A 20943-nucleotide genomic window follows, 5' to 3' on the forward strand; every position below is an offset into this window, starting at 1 on the left:
CGGCTCTTTAGAGCGAGTTATACGTTGATAAAGATCAGTTCATTATCACCAGTCAATATCGCCAATAAATGCATTTGTTACCTGTTTGTCTAATCGACTATTTAAGGCTCTGTTTTAATTATCTTTTGCAGTAGTTATCGCACATAATTAGCCATTACGCACACGGCCGTATCTAGTAGTATGATATAAATAATAACATCTGGCCAACTCACATGACAACAGATAACATTTACTTAAGATAACAATACTGTGATATTTTGAATACCTTCGTGATTTTATTTATTTATTTCATTAAATTGCGTTACATGCGACTTAGTTACTAAACTAAACTAAACTTAATAATTATCACATGCACCTCGTTATAAGGCATAGCAATGAACGACAGAGGGGCAGACATTCAAATATATTTTTCCTCTAGGTATTCATTAATAGAATAGTAAAATTTTTCCAAAAGTAACTTTTTCAAAGAGCTTATGAATTTTTTAATATTGGTGTCGGCTTTTAAGTATTCTGGTAACTTATTATAAATTTTAACTGACATTGGTTAGGGACCGGAATTGAATCTAATATCATTGAAATTTTATTCTAATTTGTAAATTTATCACTTAGATTAAGGATTGGTCACCGCTGCGCTCCAACTAGATACAGCACTGCCTAAGAACAATAGCTTTTTTATAACGGCAACTATTAGATGCTTGTTTTGTGGCATCTTTCAACTTTTGTAACATAAGCTTTGTGTTATTTTACATTGAAATAATTAATAAAATACAAAATACTTACTTATAATATGTGATCCAGTGTCATTTATTATTTCTTGTAGTATTATTTTTACAAAGTTTTGCGTAGCACGCAACCCGCCATTTTAGTTTCAATTATTAGCAAAGTTTAACAGAACATCTGGCACGTCTACGTCACACATTGTTCGAGACTGGCTCGAGAACGACCACTTGGGCGTAGTATTAGTTGTCGCACGATGCGACTACGCCTGCGGTATCTAGTTGGTGCGCAGCCAAGACTTATCCATAATCTAAGATTTATCATTTTATCATTTTAGATCGCTCTAATTCAATATGTTGTAATATATCCATTTACAGACTAACAAATAATATATAACGATTATTTACAGAGAACTTATATATTCTATGTTTGTCTTAAAATATTATTATATTTTACTAGCTGCCCTGACAGACGTTCTTCTGTAGATAATAAAAAAAAACTGTTTTATAGGAATTTGCCAATAATATTTGAAAACATCAAAAATTATTTCTTAAAAAATTCTCCCTGTTGTTATAATGAAATTGTTTCACAGCGGAACTGTCAAACCGTGCGTCACTAAATTCTCTCATTGAAAATAAAAATCCATACAAAACAAATATTGAAAATAAAAATATTTATGGGTCCCAAATCGAAATAAAAACTACCCTATCTCTCAAGTTGGACCAAACTGCAGTCCATGAAGTAATCCCCATTAGAATTCGTTCATTAGCTTAGGAGTCCATCGCGAACAAACAACGTGTCACGTAATTTATATATATTAAGATATGCTGCGGTACCAGAACCCGATGTGGGTATAACCTGCTCTACAATTCCATCCGAACATATAGGAAGTTCGGTCTTTGATTGGTCTTGTCCTTTCCTTGGCAGCCATTCTTGCCTCACTTTGCGGAATCAATTACCGGCTGCTATTTACACGAACCGATTCGTCTTAGGGACCTTCAAGAAAAGAGCATACTCCCACCTTAAAGGCCGGCAACGCATCTCTTGACTCCTGGTGTGCCCCCACACCCCATCACATGAGCCTCTTCCCCGTTTGCCTCTTTTTACATAAAATAAGGCAGCTAGGTCATATGTCACACTCAGATCTATCTCCCAACTTATTCTCTATCTGTCGCGTAGCCGTGGTTGTTATGGAGTCCATCTCGAGAGAATGTTGACAGTTTTGTGTGTAATAGGAAATAATAAACATAAATATTGCATTACAGATCATGGATATATATATAACCCTCGCTAACGGCGTGCCTGTCTACTTCGCTCAACCGGACGCGTTGAAGGGCAGTTTGGTGCAAACACTCAAAGAAGTCCGACCCACCAGGTAAGGACTTCAATGATATGCTCACACTTCTTACAACTGCATATTATTAGGTATAAGCTCATTAATTTTTCAGTTCAGAATCTTATTTAGGCTGCCACGATACTGCAGCGCTTAGGCGATGTTTGCTAAGGCGCACGTAGATTATTTTTACGCGACTATGCGTAAGTGGTGTACGTGCCTGTTGCGTAGGGTCTGGGCTAGCCCCAATGGTATTCTGAGGACATTTTCTCACAGGTTCAATTGTCAGTACCTGAACCACTGCTGTTTGATACATGTGCTGACAAGTCGGTAAAGGCTATTTACAAGTTTTCGCAGATATTTACTAGCTAATATATTAACAAATCGAGGATAACAAAATCTGATCTAGCGATATGGTAAAAAAGATTCGTTTGTTTATATAAGTATGTTGTCTGGTTGGTCGAAATAAAGAATTCATTATTATTATATTATTTTTATTAATAAATCCGAAAAATTAAATAAGGATTGATGAGTTTCGAGTTTTATATAGATAGACAAGAATTTGGCAGGAATCTTTGGAAAGGTTCTACTCTCCGCCGATACCGATCCTCTTCAGAATCACTATTAGAGTACTGTATCAACCTTGAAGCAATTTTATTGTTTACGTAAATTATTGGATAGTATGCGGGTGATTCCAAATTTCTGTAGACTGCGAATGCCAAGTCAGGTAAAGAGGATATATATTTTATCCGGGTGGAATGCAGTCTTCTTCCAACATTAACGTCAAAGAAGATAAGAACTTTAATTTCCCGACGATGCTTCCTAAGATCGTGAAAATGAGAGTACTTGTATGTTGTAAACATACATACATATAATCACGCCTCTTTCCCGTAGGAGAAGGTGGAGTCCACATCTTTCCACTTGCTACGATCCCTTCATACTTGTTTTATTTCGCCCACTTTCATTATTCCCCTCACAATCTTTGTGACTACATTTGTTTTCAGACCACAGCGTTTCCTTATTTCACTTTTTCTTATCCTGTCGCTCAGCTTAACTCCTAACATACTTCTAAACGCTCTCATCTCAACTGCATTTATTCTGCCTTCATGATTCTTCTGCCATACCTACCCATCTTTCATTTCCGTACATGAACCAACAACCCCTCATACACAGCCAAAGGAGCCTTGTAAGACACCTTCCGACTGCTCATAAAGGAGTGCAAAGCTCCATTTACCATGTTTCCTGCATTCTCATATGTATGTTATATGCTCTGATTAATACTTTGATGATGTGATGTGAACAGAAGAGAAATAATTTCGCAATCCTATCTTTATATATTTATGCGTTTCTTATGTTGTTTATTGCTACGCCTCAGATTCATGGGAGTGCCACGAGTGTGGGAGAAGATGCACGAGCAGATAACAGCCGTGGGAGCGTCTAGGGGCTCTCTAGCGCGTTCCATTGCTGCCTGGGCTAGAGACAAGGGCACTAAGCACCATTTAGCTAGGATCAACGGGTATGTGTCGGTTAAAATTATGTTTTACTTAAAATTTTAGTAACAAGACTCAAAATCATACTCAAAAATTGTACGAATCAAAACCCTGCGAACGCGTCTATTAGGCAGAGTTTTCGTTCATAGACTTTGAACATTACTAGTGTAAAGGTATTTAATGAATGTTTTAATGTTTTCTGTACAAGTTTTGACTCCTTTTAGTAGGCGATTAGGAATCTGTTTGTTTAAAATACCTACGTCAATGTTCTCAGTGTTATTATTTGGCTGGTTGGCACTCGCCCTGCGAGCTTGTAAACTTCCTACACAACGTTTGAAATACTTCTAAAGTGGGTGTCTCGCTGTGTTATCTTTCACCGTAAAAACCCCTCATGATCATGAATCTCAAAATATTGGTACACGGCGGGGACGAGATGAGCAAGACATTCAGCTGATGGTAATTGATACGCCCTGCCGACAATGCAGCCAATCTCAGGCTTCTTGAAAAACCCAAAAATTGTGAGCGGCACTACAATTGCGCTCGTCATCTTGAGACATAAGATGTTATGTCTCATTTGCCCAATTTCACTAGCTACAGCGCCCTTCAGACCGAAACACAATTATGCTAACACATTACTGCTTCACGGCAGAAAAAGGCGCCTTTGTGGTACCTATAATCTAGCCGGCATCCTGTGCAAAGGAGTCCTACCACTGGTAAATGCATTTTGTCGCATCATCTGACACCCTTGAGGCTGGAACTTCCATATTCTTTTTATGCCCCGGGGAAGCACAGGGCCATAGGGTTTGCCAGATGAGAGACATCGGCCCTAGCCATTGTTGCATAACAAAACTACGCATTAATAAATCACATGTTATTGATACTTTTAAAAATATTACAAAATTGGAGTGAAATAAATATGATTAAGATTTGATATGAATTATCTTTAGGTAGTATCAATGCCTTTCATTGTGGTAGCAGGTGGCGCCCAGGTGGCAAAACAATCAAAACGGTGCGATGATAAAATTAATAAATCAATCAAAATAAATACAGTGAGTCATGATATTACATGAAATCCTGATTAATTCATAATCAATATAATTAACGCTAAAGCTTGTTGCTTGCGAACTCCTTGACTTTGAAATTGTTTGTTGAAAATAAAGATCACACCACATCACAACCGTGATACGATACAACCATCGATACGTCACTCGAAAGGTTGGCGCAGTTGAAGAGCGTTCGGACGGAACCCGTGAGAGGTCACGGGTTCGAGTCCCGCATAGTTCACAATTTTGGTTACAAATTTAATTCAATTAATCCCAGAAATTAGGGATATCACTTTAAAAATAACGAATACTTAGAAAATAAATACGGCTACTATATTTTTCTTATTAAATGTTTGCAATATAATATTAATATAATATTGACACACTTTTTACACAAATTATCTTACTTACTTGGCTCCAAGTTAAGCATATATAGCCTGTGTTATGTGTTACAAGACAATGATATATTTAATACAATATACTTACTTAAACATACATAAATTCACATAAACATACATAAATACATTTTAAACATCCATGACTCGGAAACAAACATCCATATTCATCATGTAAATGCTTGCACCTACCGGGATTCGAACCCGGGACCTCTAGCTTAGTAGGTAGGATCGCTAACCACTCGGCTATACAGGTTGCTAATGGTAAGTATGTATCTATAAATAGGCGTCGAATAAAAACTGTCCAAAGTACGCTTTTAATTAATTATCAACTTTAAAATATTATCATATTTACCTTATGAAAAACAAACTATAATATAACATTTACACATATATTATATGCCATGTAAATAATAGAAGATTGCTTTAAAAGAAATTATTTTATTAATGTTTTTAAATTTTGATTATGTGTAAATTTGATGTAATTATTTTATCACAACAATCACAATCTAACTAATTCCAGTTTTCAAATTCAATATTCCAAATCTGAAAATTCTACCAAGTCCCATAGAACAAACAGCATAGATATATTTAATCTTATATATAAAATTCTCGTATCACAATGTTCGTTCCCGTACTCCTCCGAAACGGCTTGACGGATTCTCATGAAATTTTGTGAGCATATTGAGTAGGTCTGAGAATCGGCCAACATCTATTTTTCATCCCCCTAAATGTTAAGGGTGGTCCGCACGATTTTTTTTTTTTAATTTTTTTGACATTTTTTTTTAAATTTGTTTGATTATGAGTCAGCATTAAAAATACTTACAACTTCAAATTTATTTTTTCACCCATCTACGATCATCAGTTACTTTTGTATCGCGATTTTAATATCGGCAATACAACGTTTGCTCGGTCAGCTAGTTTAATATATAAAATTCTCGTGTCCTGGTGTTTGTTATCAAACTCCTCCGAAACCGGCTAAACCAATTTGTTTGAAAATTTGTGTGTATATCGGGTAGATCTGAGAATTGGCCAACATATATTTTCATACCTCTTAATGGTAGGGGTCACCCACCCATAAATATATTATTTTTTATTTTATTATGATTCAGCATTAAAAATACATACAACTTCAAATTTTCACCCGTCTAAGGTCAACACCAATTTTTGTATCGCAATTTTAATGTTATTCTATTCCATCCACAGAAACGCAATAGAGTTGCAAGATGGCAATCGAATATAAATAGAAATGATTATTGTAGTACGATAAATTTAATGTACTTTATATATGGTGGGTCTGAGAATCGGTCGTCATCTATTCTATTTACCCCAAAAATTATAATCATTGATTTTTTTTCATTACTTTATATGGCAATACAGCGTTTGCTGGGTCAGCTAGTATTTGTATATTATATATAAAGTGACATCATCTTAGTACATCATCAATGTACGTCACCATATCTTGTATTATTTCACTCAGTACGAACTCGGGACCTTTATGTTAATCGCTCGAAAAATGTTCACCGCTGTTTTTATTTATTTATTTTTTATTTATTTAGATAGTTACACCAATAACACATCATTATAAAATTAAAATTTTAACAAGTACACAAGGGATAGTACAATATGACATGTCTTTACAGGTGTAAACAACATTTATCTACACCCATGATTTAAATGCTCTATTAAAGATACTGAAACAGTTAGCTTATTGCCAACATTAAAACACCCAATGTTCTTATATCCATTACATACATCATCCAAAAGAGTGTTGTAATGTTGTACTGAATTTCATAACAACACTCCTATGTTTTTTTTCGATCCCTTCATGCGCAAAGAGTTTCAACATACAGCCACATTCTTATTGCTCGATGCGTGGTATATGTATGAATTTCAAAATAAGAACATTTTCGTTTTCGCGCGTTCCACACTACCAGAACGTCGCGCGCCGTAAAAAAAAGTAGGTTAATCGAAGCCCCGCCATTTTTCTTCCATATTTTTATTGTTTTGTTTACAAAAAATGAGCGATTCATTTTAAACGCTGCAAAAGAACATTATATTCGAGTGAATTTAATTATTGCACTATACAAAATGTAAATTACTACTAAAATAAATAATTGTTTCATTAATACTTAGTTTATTTGTATATAATCAGTAATGAATGATATTAAGTTACTACTAGGACTGGTGTTTTAATGTAAGCAGTATGCTAACTCTTTCAGAATCTTTTAGAGGATTCATATTCTGGGTGTAGATAAAGTCTTGTATGCAACTGTTGATAATTAGGTATTAAAACCCACATTCGTGTTTTAATACCCCTTATTACACAACAGTTGCATAAATAACTACAATAGTGCGTAAAGAGTAAAAGTTGAACAATTAAAATTAAAGAAATGAAGAGTTAAACAAAAATGATGATATTAAAATTTATAACTATACAACAATACATTAGTTTATTTCTTATATTTAACTTACATAACTAAGATCTTAATTTTTTAATGCAGTCGGTTTTAAATTTATTGATATTAGTCACATGAAAAATATCTATATTACCATTTTTTGCAGTGATATCGTTATAAGAGCTCATAATTCTGTTTAAGGGGGCTTTTTTACCTATATTAGTTCTGCTGATTGTTGGACTGATAATATTTTTAATTTGGAATCTTGGTCCATTTCTAAGGACTGTAAGATTTACATTTATAAGAAATTCTGGGGATATGATTCTTCTATGTATAATTTTATGTAAAGTAGACACATCAGTTATTTTTCGTCTTATCTTTTGCAACAAAAGTAGTCGTTTACTGAAAAGCTTACAACTACTTATAATATGTTTTGTTGATCAGAATCTTCTCGTCCGATATGATTCCAATGCCGATAGATTTATCTGTAACGCAAATGATACAGTACTGGTACGTACACAGCAGCTGTGTGTATTCCGTTAAAACCTAAACACATGGTCGGATTTGGTATGGCCGGACCATCGGACAGTCCGTTGGGCGTGTGTAAGCGCCTCAGACTTATTGGTCCGACGTCGAACTCGGTACAATCCGGACGGTACTATAAATAATTTTTGCGATGGACAATGAGACAAACCATTGAATATGGTCCGGTAACGGACCGCACCCGGTGGTTATAATGGACAAAATTTTACCATGTGTTTTGGCTTTTAAGTGTTACCCTGCATGATCCACATGACATCGTAACAATATATTCATCTTTAGTCTAACGAGATTTTAAATATTTTGTACCGTAAATGGTGTCTATACCTTTTATTTATTAATTTAAATCGTAGTTACACAATAAGTATATGCGAATATTGATTGTTTTTTTAAAACTTTATAAAATATATTTTGTTTATCATTTACCCTATAGAAGAACCCCCTATAGTCCATACATACCACCTAACACTAGCTCAAAATTTTTAAAAGCATGTAATTTATCTATTTTTTTTTATAAAGTATATTTTCCTTTGCACGATGTGTTTTTTACTAAACTTTAAGATTAAATGGAAATCACTAACCTAGTAAGAAGGCCAAAGAAAACCAATTAGCGAGGATAGATTTTTTTTTTATGATAATAAGGGACAAGACAAGCAGGACCCCATTACAATGCAGTGCCGCTCAGGATTCTCAAAAAACCCAAAAATTCTGAGCGGCACTACAATTGCGCTCGTCACCTTGAGACATAAGATGTTAAGCCTCATTTGCCCTGTAATTTCACTATCTACGGCGCCCTTCAGACCGAAACACAGTAATGCTTACACATTACTGCTTCACGGCAGAAATAGGCGCCGTTGGTACCCATAATCTAGCCGGCTTCCTGTGCAAAGGAGCCTCCCATGGCAGGATGTGAGGATGTATTTTGTATTGTTATAGATCAAACAATTTACTTTAGGTTACATCATATGAACTTTTTTAAGTTACTTCATTAAGTGGTAAAAATATGATAATAATGTCCTTAATTACATACAAAATATTTTGTTTTAATTAAAATAAGGGACGAGACGAGCAGGACGTTCAGCTGATGGTAATTGATACGCCATGCCCATTACAATGCAGTGCCACTCAGGATTTTTGAAAAACTCCAAAATTCTGAGCGGCACTACAATTTCGACGTTATAATCTTATGTCACAATTAAATAATTACAAGAAAAAAAAGAAAATTAAATACAGGAACAGCCAAATATTGAGTGAAGGATTGTTCATATACAGCACCGTTTATGTCACGCTGTGATTGAGAAGTGATTAACTTTATGACTGTTCCCAGGTACGAAGGTACGACATGCGGTTATAAGTTAGCGAAAAAAATGGTATTCAATAAACTCAAGGAATCACTTGGATTCGACAACTGCCAGCTGTTCGTCGCAGCTGCAGCTCCCCTCTCGCCTGATGTCAAGAAGTTCTTCCTCTCCTTAGATATACCAATCCTGGATGCGTTTGGCATGAGCGAAGTTTCAGGACCTCATACACTGACCGCATATCCAAAGTAAGTGATTTATGAGACAACTGGAGGGAAACACTAGCCATCTAATCCATAACGTCGCTCTTTGGCTAACACACATTATTTTAGTATTCTTTATTTATGGTAAATCAAATGAGATTCAAGTGATCATATCACTAAAAATATTTTTACCAACCCGCAGATTATTTGGTCGCGGTACGCATACTATGCGTATACCGCGACTCTGTCATAAAATAATAAATATTTTAATTATTTTGTATGAGTATAATGAATGTCTGAATATTATGTATTTTAGTGTAATGCCTGATTGTGTTATGTTTTAATAGGTATATAAATATGAAATAAAATATATAAATACTTGTTTGTGTAGTATATACATATGATAAAATAGATATACTAAGATAATGTGTGTTAGCCACAGCTCGCAGGTTTGCGCGTTGCTCAAACAGCGTTAAGATATATATTGTACGAGTTTTTACACGTGTAGTCTGTGGGCCAGTTACACCAATACATCGTACAGCGCCCTTCGCGTCCAATATAGCAATGCCTTCAGAGTGCTACTGGGGTTTCCTCGTTTCTATAGCGCATCGGGGATGTTCGCGACGGCGAGTAGATTGTTTTTACGCAACTATGCGCAATAGATGTTGTTCCCAAGCAACAGATTGATGTGGAATTTACAACCAGGTGCAAACTTTGTTATTTCAGTTGTAACAATCAATAATAAAATTCACAAATATCGAATTCTAGAATTCTTGAGATGCAAACAGAATGTTTTTTATTCACAAAAGTGCTGTTGCGTCACTTGCTGACTGCATTGCGTGCAGCCGGCGAGGCAGCGTGACTAATGACTTGCGTGCACACCGACACTTCTTGTGTCGATCTTCCTGCTTCCGTGTAACCATCATACTTTGCAAGGTGCCATCAATCTGCATAGGAAGATATTTCTCAATCGATAAATCCTACTCCCAGCGTAATCTCCCGCCAATCAAATTTCAACTTCGGACAGTTCACTGTTCTAACACATGGCCAAGGAAGAGTAGAAGTATCATACCCTGTCTCTAGTCATTTTCGATTGCTTCGAGACAATTCACAAGCAAGTACTCAAAATACTGCAAGAACATTTGGTGTATCTCAGTGGGCTGTCTGGAATCAACCTAATAGAGAAAGGTTATATCATTGACGTTGCAGCTCTGCCCGAGCCAGTGCTCGCTGCACCGTAAAATCTCGAGTGTAAAGATCAAACGAGTTATTGAATTATTATTGAATGTTTAAGGTTCAGAGAGGATGGCGCGGGGGAACTACTAGAGGGAACCGAGACCAAATTGGGAGGATCCGAAAGCGTAAATGGACCTGGAGAATTAATGATCCGGGGTCGGCATGTTTTCATGGGTTACCTGAATGATGAAGAAAAAACGAGGGCTGCTTTCGACTCTGAGGGGTGGCTTCTGACGGGTGACATTGGCAGAGTAGACAGTCAGAATATGCTTTACATTACTGGAAGAATAAAGGTAAACATCTGGACTACCGAGCCGGGGTCTTCTGCTTTCCGGATCCCCAATGTTCCATCTGAGCTATTATAGTCTTGCATATAAAGCATCATCATATCAAAAAGAATTCTAAAGGAATCAATTTTGAGAAAATAAATGCCTTTTAATGCCTTTATATAGTGGCAAATTTACCATTGTATTCTAATGTTATTGTAGTAGTTATTATTTTTTTTTTTAATTGAAACTTAGCTAGATCGATTTATCGTCTGCGAAATCCCCTGTATACTAAATTTTATGGAAATCGTTGGAACCGCTTCCGAGATTCAGAATATATAGATATATACAAGAATTGCTCCTTTAAAGATATAAGATATATTTTTCTTGACCAACTTATCAGTTATGATGAAGGGTATTGGATTAAACATTTTTGTTAAACGCTGAAAATATTGTATTGTAAATAATGTATAAAATTTAATTTGTACCAAAATGCATAGAAGATGCGGGACTCGAAGCCGCAGCTCTCAGGTTCCGTCGAAGCACCTTTCATCATCATCAACCGGAAGACGTCCACTGCTGGACAAAGGCCACCCCGTAAGATTTCCACGACGATCGGTCCTGCGCTGCCCTCACCCAAAGTACTCCGGCGATCTTGTCCAGATCGTCGGTCCATCTTGTGGGGGGCCTACCAACACCGCGTCTTCCGTACGTGGTCGGAATTAGGTTAACCTTTTAGGTTAACCTTAATATATTTTAAGGATCTGCTGATAACAGCGGGTGGAGAGAACATAGCTCCGGTGCTGATAGAGCAGACGGTGCAGGCTGAGTTGCCTCACGTTGGGTACGCGGTGCTCGTCGGTGACAAGAGGAAGTTCCTCGCCATATTACTGACCTTGAAGGTATGCTATAGGCTCCATTTAAGTTCTTAAAGAGTATACCACTTGTTTTAAGCCAGTTGCGTATAATTATGATTAATCGAGCTGGGATAGGTTATTGACTTGGAAAGGCTGTTGGAAGATATGCGTTCTAAGGTTTTGTCGATAGTGGATGAAAAGTCAAAGTAAATATTGTAATTGAGATTTCTTTAGTGGAATCTATTAGCTTTTTATTAGCGATAGATAATGTGGAAGATGACCCAAAAACACAGTTGTAGTGGAAGGGGGTGACTGCCCACTATTTTTGTTTATGCAAACATGTTTTTGTAAAGAACTTTCACAACAATAGTTTCTTGCAGGCCTGGGCTTAGTTTGACAATTCCTGAAAACGCTTACTTTGTGTTGACCTGGCTCTCTGTGAATCTCCTCTGGTGTTTTAAGTATAAGCAGTCTACATCGGTATTAAATCGTTTTGTTGGTGATACTCGATAGTGTTTATATAAGTAGGAATCCGGAAACAAAAATTATGGGACTCTTCTTATAAGAACCAATTGTCTAGAAATGAAATGTCTTTGATATCATCACCATTGGGAGGCTTGTTTGCACAGGATGTCGATTAGATTATGGGTACCACAACGGCGTCTAATTATGCCGTGAAGCAGAAATGTATATGCATTATTCTGTTTCGGTCTGAAGAGTGTCGTAGCTAGTGAAATTACTGGGCAAATAAGTCTTAACATCTTGTTTCAGGGTATGAGCGCAATTGTAGAGCCGCTCAGAATTTTGGTTATTTAAGAATCCTGAGCGTTACTGTATTGTAATGGGTAGGGCGTATCAATTACCATCAGCTGAACGTCCTGCTCGTCCCTTATTGTCATAAAAAAATCTTCTTTTTTCAGGTCTATCTGTTTAAAAAAAACAATGACATGGTCAGGTATTCACTGTCTTGATAAGATTTTTTTGTAGTAATCGTATCTCTTAAATTTTTATAAAATTATTTGTATTTGACCCAGGGGAAAATTGACCCATCGAATGGAGACGCATTGGATGAACTGGATACCGAAGCGAAGAAATGGGTTTCTGGGCTTGGAAGTAAAGCTGAAACCATCAGTGAAATTGTTAAGAGCAAGGATCCTTTGGTTTGTATACTCTTTTTTTTTTGGTCATTCTTCCATGTTTCCAAATTTGAATAGATTATTAATTTTGAGTTGTGAGTTTTTACATCTCTCAACTGACGATGTATCTGACGGTTTTGTGGCGGGACTTGTAGTATACAGAATGTTGTGACAAAGATTTGAAAAGTAGTGCGAATAGTCATTATTAAACTACCTACCAGTGGGAGGCTCCTTTGCACAGGATGCCGACTAGATTATGGGTACCACAGCGGTGCCTATTTCGGCCGTGAAGCAGTAATGTGTTAACATTACTGTGTTTCGGTCTGAAGAGCGCCGTAGCTAGTGAAATTACTGCGCAAATGAGACTTAACATCTTGTCTCAAGGTGACAAGCGCAATTGTAGTGCCGCTAAGAATTGTTGGGTTTTTCAAGAATCCAGACCGGCACTCCATTTGGGTGGGACGTATCAATTACCATCCGCTGAAAGTCCTGCTCGTCTCGTCCCTTTATTTTCATAAAAAAATTATTATATTTCAATTGAATAGTGTAAGCCTTCTATTAATAATACATGAATTACTGTTACTTAAAAATGTCTCCAGACCGAAAGCTAATTGACTCAAAACATATTCTCTTAGATTAAGGATTGGTCTTTGCAGCGCTCCAACTAGATACCGCATACGTAGTCGCAAAGTTCAGCAACTAATAATACGCCCAAGTGGGAGCCAGTCTCGAACAATGTGTGACGTTGTCGTGCCACATGTTTCGTAAATCTTTGCTAATAATTGAAACTAAAATGCCGGGTTGCGTAGTGTAAACTTTGTACAAATATTACTACATGAAATAAGAAAGACACCGCGATCACATATTATCATTAGTAAGTATTATTTTTTATTATTTTAATAAAAAAAAAATAACACTAAGTGGATGTATCAAAATTTGAAAGATTCCATTGAGTGTCAAGATGCCACGCACACAAGCATCTAATAGTTGCCGTAATAAAAAGCTATTGTTCTTAGGCAGTGCGGTATCTATTAGGAGCGCAGCGTAAACCAATCCTTAATATAAACATACTATATTATTTATACATTCAGATTCCTAAAATAGAATATCATCTGCAGGTTAGAGGTAGACATAATTATTTTGTATTATTGAGCGAAGCTGAGAGGAGCTCCCACCGGGTGACTCCAATTAATATCTGTGTTAAATTGTTTCTCGGCCATTTCTGGACCGATTTTATAAAATTTTGAACTCATAGAAAGCTTTCGAAATTTTGAGACAGAATTTAGAATTTTGTCTTGATTCAATTATCATAATTAAACACAAACATGATTTACAAATTATTATTCTAAATTAGCACGCGCTATTTATATTTATTGAAAAATGAGCTATCCTTTGATCATATTCGAATGTTCATTTTCTTAAAGTATCAATTAGTTTACCTCGCTTCGCTCAAATATACGCCGCAGCGAAACGGTTCGACGAGCGACTGCGGCATCCTAGTTTATTATGATGACGTCACATTGCTTTTTTTTTTTTTTTTTTGAGAGGAGTAAATCCTCTGTGCTGTTAGCAGCTCTGGCTTTCACAGCGAAGTAGGACGTGGGCCGTGGAGGCCGCAAAGACTACGCAACAACAGTCGCGGGGCGTCTCCTAAGGAGACTCGAACCTCAGACAGGCTGTGTGCTTGTGGGATTCGTCACATTGTGATAACAAAATGTTTTTATAGGTTCACAAAGCGATAGAAGATGGAATTAATCGTGCAAACAAGAAAGCAATATCAAATGCACAAAAAGTACAGAAATTCTCCATTTTGCCCGCTGACTTCTCTGTCAACAGTGGAGAATTAGGTAAGTCTGTGATATTCATAATAATAATAGTATTGACACACTTTTTACACAAATTATCTTGCCCCAAATTAGGCATATATATAGCCTGTGTTATAGGTTGCAAGACAACGATATATTTAATACAATATACTTACTTAAACATACATAAATACATATAAACATTCATAACTCGGAAATAAACATCCATAATCATCATATAAATGCTTGCACTTACCGGGATTCGAACCCGGGACTTAGTAGGTAGGATCGCTAAACACTCGGCTATACAGGTCGTCATTTATATTCATATTCATAACTACCTGATGTCCGCGACTACGTCCGCGTCGATAAGGTTTTTTAAAAATAATAAGCAAGTTTGGAATTGAAGATTATCTCCTGTCCTATCCCAGTTGTGGTCCCCGTTTTCGCATGAATTTCGTATGAATCTTATTTCAAGGAAGATTGCTCTGGCAAACTAAACCTACTATTGGTGTAGTTATAGCTGATCGAAGTGAGCTTCAGTTTTCATATATCCAGCGAGAACCATGGATTTTTTCGGGATAAAATGTAGCCTTTGTCCTTCATGTAAGCTCTAGTCTATCGCTGTACCAAATTTCATCAAAATCGATTCAGTATCTCCAGCGTAAGAGCGTAACAAACAAACTAACATTCATAAACACAATAATAGTACGGATGTAGGCGCTAGCTCTAAGTTAGCCCCCCAGACTTTTTATATAATTTTTTTTTATTACTACGTTAGTTCGCCATTTGTTCTTGATTGTTCTCTATAAACATTTGTTTGTTCTCGATTTTTTTTTTAAATTTGCAATTCATTAAAATTGGCTAGGTTAGGTTATGTTAGAACAGTTAAAACAACGCACGAGCCGAGCGTAGCGTGCCGCGCCAGCGGCCGGCGAGTGCCAGAACCAAATAGTAGGCGTTTCCCCCCATTTTTAATTAATTGTTTTTAAATAAACAACAAAAGAACAAACAATTATTTATAGCGAACAATTAAGAACAAACTACGAACTAACGATATGCGATATAGAAAATTCAAAAATAGAAAAAAAAAAATCTGGGGGGCTAAGTTTGATGAGCCGTAGGCGCTGGCACTAATCTTGAGCGGTAGTTTGCTCATTGTTAAATGCCGAAGAGACAATTGTTTGTTTATGAACGCCATCTGTTAGTACCTACTGTTAACTCACCATGTACATTTCATATAGCTTACTTAATTTCAACAGCCAAAAGCAACAACAGACCTTTAAATGTCCTACTTTTCACATTAATTATCAGACATCATCATTATAAGTAATTAATAAGAACAAACCTATTTCGGAATATTTTGAAAAAAAATGTAGGTTAGGTTACCTACCTAAGGTATTACTTACAGAGTTTTTGAATCAAAATAGTTTTAACTTATTAAATTGCGACCACATTGTCCAGATTTGAATTGTGATCCGACTGGGCATTCAGTGATTCAGTTCAATCAAATAATAGATATCGAATTGTTTTTGTTTTGATGTGCCAAAGAAGAAGTTACTATACTTCGTATGAATTTGTCCTAACATAACTACATACACACATGTTTTTAAATACCGCATCTGAAACATTCACTTGGGTTCCTTTTATATCAACTATTAAGTACTCACTCAGATAATCAGTATTAATACTCAGATATTATCATTGTTTGATCATAACAAATTAACAAAAAATCTCATATTAAAATATATTAAAATTTATTGAATTAGGCAATTTTTTCCGAAAATGCATAATCATCCAAATGTTGTGTCCTTCTTGGGTGTACAACCCGCTAAGATTCGAATTCAATCAATTCGGCAGTCTCGTGGCAAAATTTGGCGAGTCAATCTCCTGAGTATGCCTCGTGTAGAGCCGAAAAACGTGTGGAATTGATTGAAGACGAATTTTAGCGGAATTTCATTCAAGAAGGTTCACAACAATTGCATAATTTTTAATAATTAATTATGATATTGATTGAATCAAAGAGTTACACAGTAGCCCTTAACAATAATAATGATAATTGTCTATATTTTAAGGTATTTGAATCTATATATATAAAAACTAGTTGACCCAACAGACGTTACCTGTCTTAAATTTGAAAAATCGGTCCAGCCGTTAGGAGGAGTTCACTCAGTGTATGTTACACATCAGCAGGAGAACTATATTAAATGGACGGAATTGAGAATCTAAACCAATCTCAAATTCACTGAGACAAACAAAAAAATCATCAAAATTGGTCCAGCCGTTTAGGAGGCAGTTTAATTGTGAATCTAAACCATTCTCAAATCCACCTGAAGACACATACCAATCTCAAATTCACTGGAACACACAAAAATATCATCAAAATCGGTCCAGCCGTCTAGGAGAAGTTCAGTGACATACACACGCACACAAGAAATATATATATAAAGATGAATTGCTGTTCGTTAGTCTCGCTAAAACTCGAGAACGGCTGGACCGATTTGGCTAATTTTGGTCTTCATTTACTTGTCTTGAAGTCCAGAGAAGGTTTAAAAGGTGAATAAATATGAAAGTGTTCGGAATTAAATAAAAACAACAAATTTGTTTTTCCTTTGATGTGTCCCCCGTCGTATGATATTTGTTTTGTATGGACATATTTTCTATAAGAGAATTTTGTTGACGCACGGTTTGACAGAACAGCAGAACTGCTGTGAAACAATAATTACATTACAACAACAGGGTGCATATTTTACGAAATAATTCTTGATGTTATGAAATATTATTGACAAATTAATAAAAACATTATTTTATTTATTATATACAGAACAACGTCTGTCGGGTCAACTAGTTTGTAATAAAATAAAAAATTTGCTTTCAGGTCCAACGCTGAAGATAAAAAGGAATGTCGTATACGACAAATATAAAGACGTAATAGAGAATTTCTACAGAGAGTGAATTAGTTAGGAATGGATCGGTTATTGATTTTGCTCAACTACTTAGGGATTATAGTGTTGTGATTGGTATATTATTATGTATATTACGATAATTTGTAAATAATATTTTTGACACCTTAATAATGGTTTTATTTAACTCTTAATTTACTTTTCACTAGAGGTTCAACGAACCAATTTTGGTTATTTTGGTATTCGATGCTTCATAACGTCGGCATAAAAAGGCCTTTATTGATTCCTTTAGAATTAATTTTTATGTCATTTGTAATACTACTACTACTAACGCTACGAAAACAAATGGCGCTCTGAGAGAGAAGACGCAGTGCAAGAAATTCTTACAGAAATCTTGTGATTCCTCTTGTGTGAGTAAAGGCTGCGGTGATGACATACCATCAGGTCACCCATGCTCATTTCTCCTAGAAATTGATGTGCATTTGTGTGGTGAAGGTTTAACATAAAGTATAACATAAATGACTTTCTAAGCGGTAACCTTGGGAATAGAGCGACCTCTGCCTGGCTATTTGGCCAAAATAAATAAATTTTAGTGTAAAGAAATTTTATGTGGGTCGGTGAGGTATTTTCCGGTCATCTTTGACAGACATGGAGTAGTCCCGACCCGAGATGCGCATCTCTCCCACAAATAGCTTCTCGGCGAATTTGTCTACCGTCTTCACGCCCTGAGCACTGGGGAACTCAACACCCGTCCCCCCGTCCGGGTGAGGTGTAAGCAGGCATCTGCGCTCCCGAATTCGGAAGTGAGAAACATAAAATAGGATCAAACTTCCTTCCGCGTGATTGAAGGAAAGTAGCGCGAGACATCATTCCATGGTGGGCTTGTCTATAAAAAAACCTAACTTAACTACTTATATTTTACCTACTAACTTAAAAGTTAACATCGGTTTTTAACTGCGCAAAGTTTCAAACTTGTGAAATTAAAATCGAGGTAAAGCTTCGACAGAGGCTATTACTAAAAAAAACATAATATTTATCTACACTTCTTATTATTATTATTTATTTAAACTATTAATCATTTACAGAAAGAATCTTAAAAGCTAACATAGTCCCGCAAAACTGTTTGGACAGTTTGTCTGCAGGATCAAGTCTAGTATTAAGTTTAGTATTTTTGTTTCTTCTCTTGTTTTAGCCTCTAAAATAATTTTATATACCTACGTACACAGTTAATAATGTTTAAATATGCATTCCTTCTAGCAATGTAAATCATTTAACACACATTTTTTAAAATTTAGGTTTGCGCGCCACCTACACTTTCCCAGAGTAACCGCTATTATTACAGATAGGGGTGAAAACTTAGGTCGAAAGGATTCAAATCTAGCAAACAGTCTGATTAGAAATGATTAAGGTGTCGAAGTTCTTAACTCATAGATGTCACTGTAATCATAATAACGTAAAGAATCTAATATTGTAAAGTAACTATAATCTTTGAGTGTCGACCGATAAAAAGGTGGTAGGGTTCACACTTGCCGTCCGAATAAACTATCGACGAAGTATCGGCCGAACGCTTGATCAGTATTGTGATAATTTATTCGAGTTGTTATTTTTTTTTATGGAAATGAAGGTCAAACGAGCGTACGGGTCACCTGGTGTTAAGTGATCACCGCCGCCCACATTCTCTTGCAACACCAGAAGAATCACAAGAGCGTTGCCGGCCTTTAAGGAAGGTGTACGCGCTTTTTTTGAAGGTACCCATGCCGTATCGTCCTGGAAACACCGCACAAGGAAGCTCATTCCACAGCTTTGTAGTACGTGGCAGAAAGCTCCTTGAAAACCGCACTGTGGAGGACATACATCCAGATGGTGGGGATGATATTCTAACTTGTGGCGTGTCGTTTGAAGGTGGAATTCAGCGGCAGGAATCAGGTTAAACAGCTCTTCGTAACACTCCCCTGCGGTAGAAGACACACAATGAAGCGACGTCTCTACGCAAAGCCAAGTGATCCAGCCGTTCACAGAGTCAATTGGATCGAGCTGATACTGGAGTGCGCCAGACCAGAGATGACAGCAATACTCCATGTGTGGCCGGACCTGCGCTTTGTAGAGCGCTAGAATGTGGGCCGGATTGAAGTTTTGCCGTGCTCTATTGACGACAACCAGCTTCTTCGAAGCCAATTTGGCTTTGCCCTCCAAATGGCCACGGAATTGGCAATCGCTCGAGATTTCGAGACCCAGTATTCCGATACTAGGCGAGGCTTTAAGGGAAGTGTTGTCGAAGAGCGGTGATACGACAAATGGAGTTTTTTTAGGTGTAAACGCGCAAACTTGAGTCTTCTGGAGGTTTAATTGGACAAGGTTCAATTTACCCCATTCCTTCTCAAGAGAGGACACGATCGAAGACACAAGTTTCTCCCGGCACTGGTCGACGATTTCCCGAGAGAGATCTGCATGGCCCGTGTATACGGCATCACCAGTGCTGTCGTCTGCATAGCAATGTATGTTGGCGGTGTCCAACATATCATTGATATGCAGAAGAAACAGCGTGGGAGATACCACACGACCTTGGGGCACTCCAGCGTTCACGGGCTTGGGATTTGAGCAAATACCGTCGACAACGACTTGTATGCTGCGCCCAGTGAGGAAGCTGGAAGTCCACTTGTATAAGCTTTCGGGAAGCCCAAATGATGGAAGTTTTGAGAGGAGCGCCTTGTGCCATACATGATCAAAGTCCATCGCTATAGCGATACACCTGGATATATCCAGGCTAACTGCAAGGCCTTCCCCCTTGGTTTCAATAGCCGCCGCCCATCTATGTGTTAGGTAAACCAGAAGATCACCTGCCGACCGACCATGGCGAAAGCGGTATTGTCAGTCGTTGATCAACTGGTGACCCTCTAGGTATACCAAAAGCTGGTGGCTAATTATGTTTTCCATGATTTTGGAGAGCAGGGAGGTAATAGCAATAGGCCTATAGTTTGCCGAATCCGAACTGTCTCCTTTTTTGGATCGGATGGACAAGGGCTGACTTCCATGAGTCAGGGACTACGCCTTATATAATCTAAACAATAGAATCAGAAGGTTGACGTGAATGGCAGGAGATCTCCTGGGACTCCTCTCAGTATGGGGGTACCACAAGGGTCTATTCTCGGACCGTTCCTCTTCCTTATCTATTTAAATGATCTTCCTAATCTTATAGAGGAAAAACATAAGGTAGTATTGTTTGCGGACGACACTTCACTGATTTTCAAAGTGAAAAGAAACCAAGCTATGTATGACGAAGTGAAAGATATTCTATCTGACATCGTGTACTGGTTTAGCGCTA

General features: G+C 36.9%; 1 protein-coding gene across 2 annotated transcripts in view; it reads left to right on the forward strand.

The window, feature by feature from the left end:
- The window catches only part of LOC126976763 (long-chain-fatty-acid--CoA ligase ACSBG2-like), a 48230-nt gene extending 30435 nt beyond the window's left edge, over positions 1-17795 (forward strand). The window contains exons 8-16 of one of the 2 annotated variants that reach the window (XM_050825329.1): positions 1983-2092; positions 3426-3566; positions 7822-7887; positions 9245-9463; positions 10713-10947; positions 11682-11822; positions 12812-12937; positions 14640-14760; positions 17597-17795. In XM_050825329.1, the coding sequence (XP_050681286.1) occupies positions 1983-2092; positions 3426-3566; positions 7822-7887; positions 9245-9463; positions 10713-10947; positions 11682-11822; positions 12812-12937; positions 14640-14760; positions 17597-17673 (1236 nt within the window). In that variant the 3' untranslated portion in view covers positions 17674-17795. The remainder of the gene's footprint in view (positions 1-1982; positions 2093-3425; positions 3567-7821; positions 7888-9244; positions 9464-10712; positions 10948-11681; positions 11823-12811; positions 12938-14639; positions 14761-17596) is intronic. The other variant, XM_050825330.1, reaches the window with a different exon arrangement.
- The last annotated feature ends 3148 nt before the right edge of the window (positions 17796-20943 follow it).

This window comes from Leptidea sinapis, chromosome 42 (assembly GCF_905404315.1).
Source record: "Leptidea sinapis chromosome 42, ilLepSina1.1, whole genome shotgun sequence".
NCBI classification, from domain to species: domain Eukaryota; kingdom Metazoa; phylum Arthropoda; class Insecta; order Lepidoptera; family Pieridae; genus Leptidea; species Leptidea sinapis.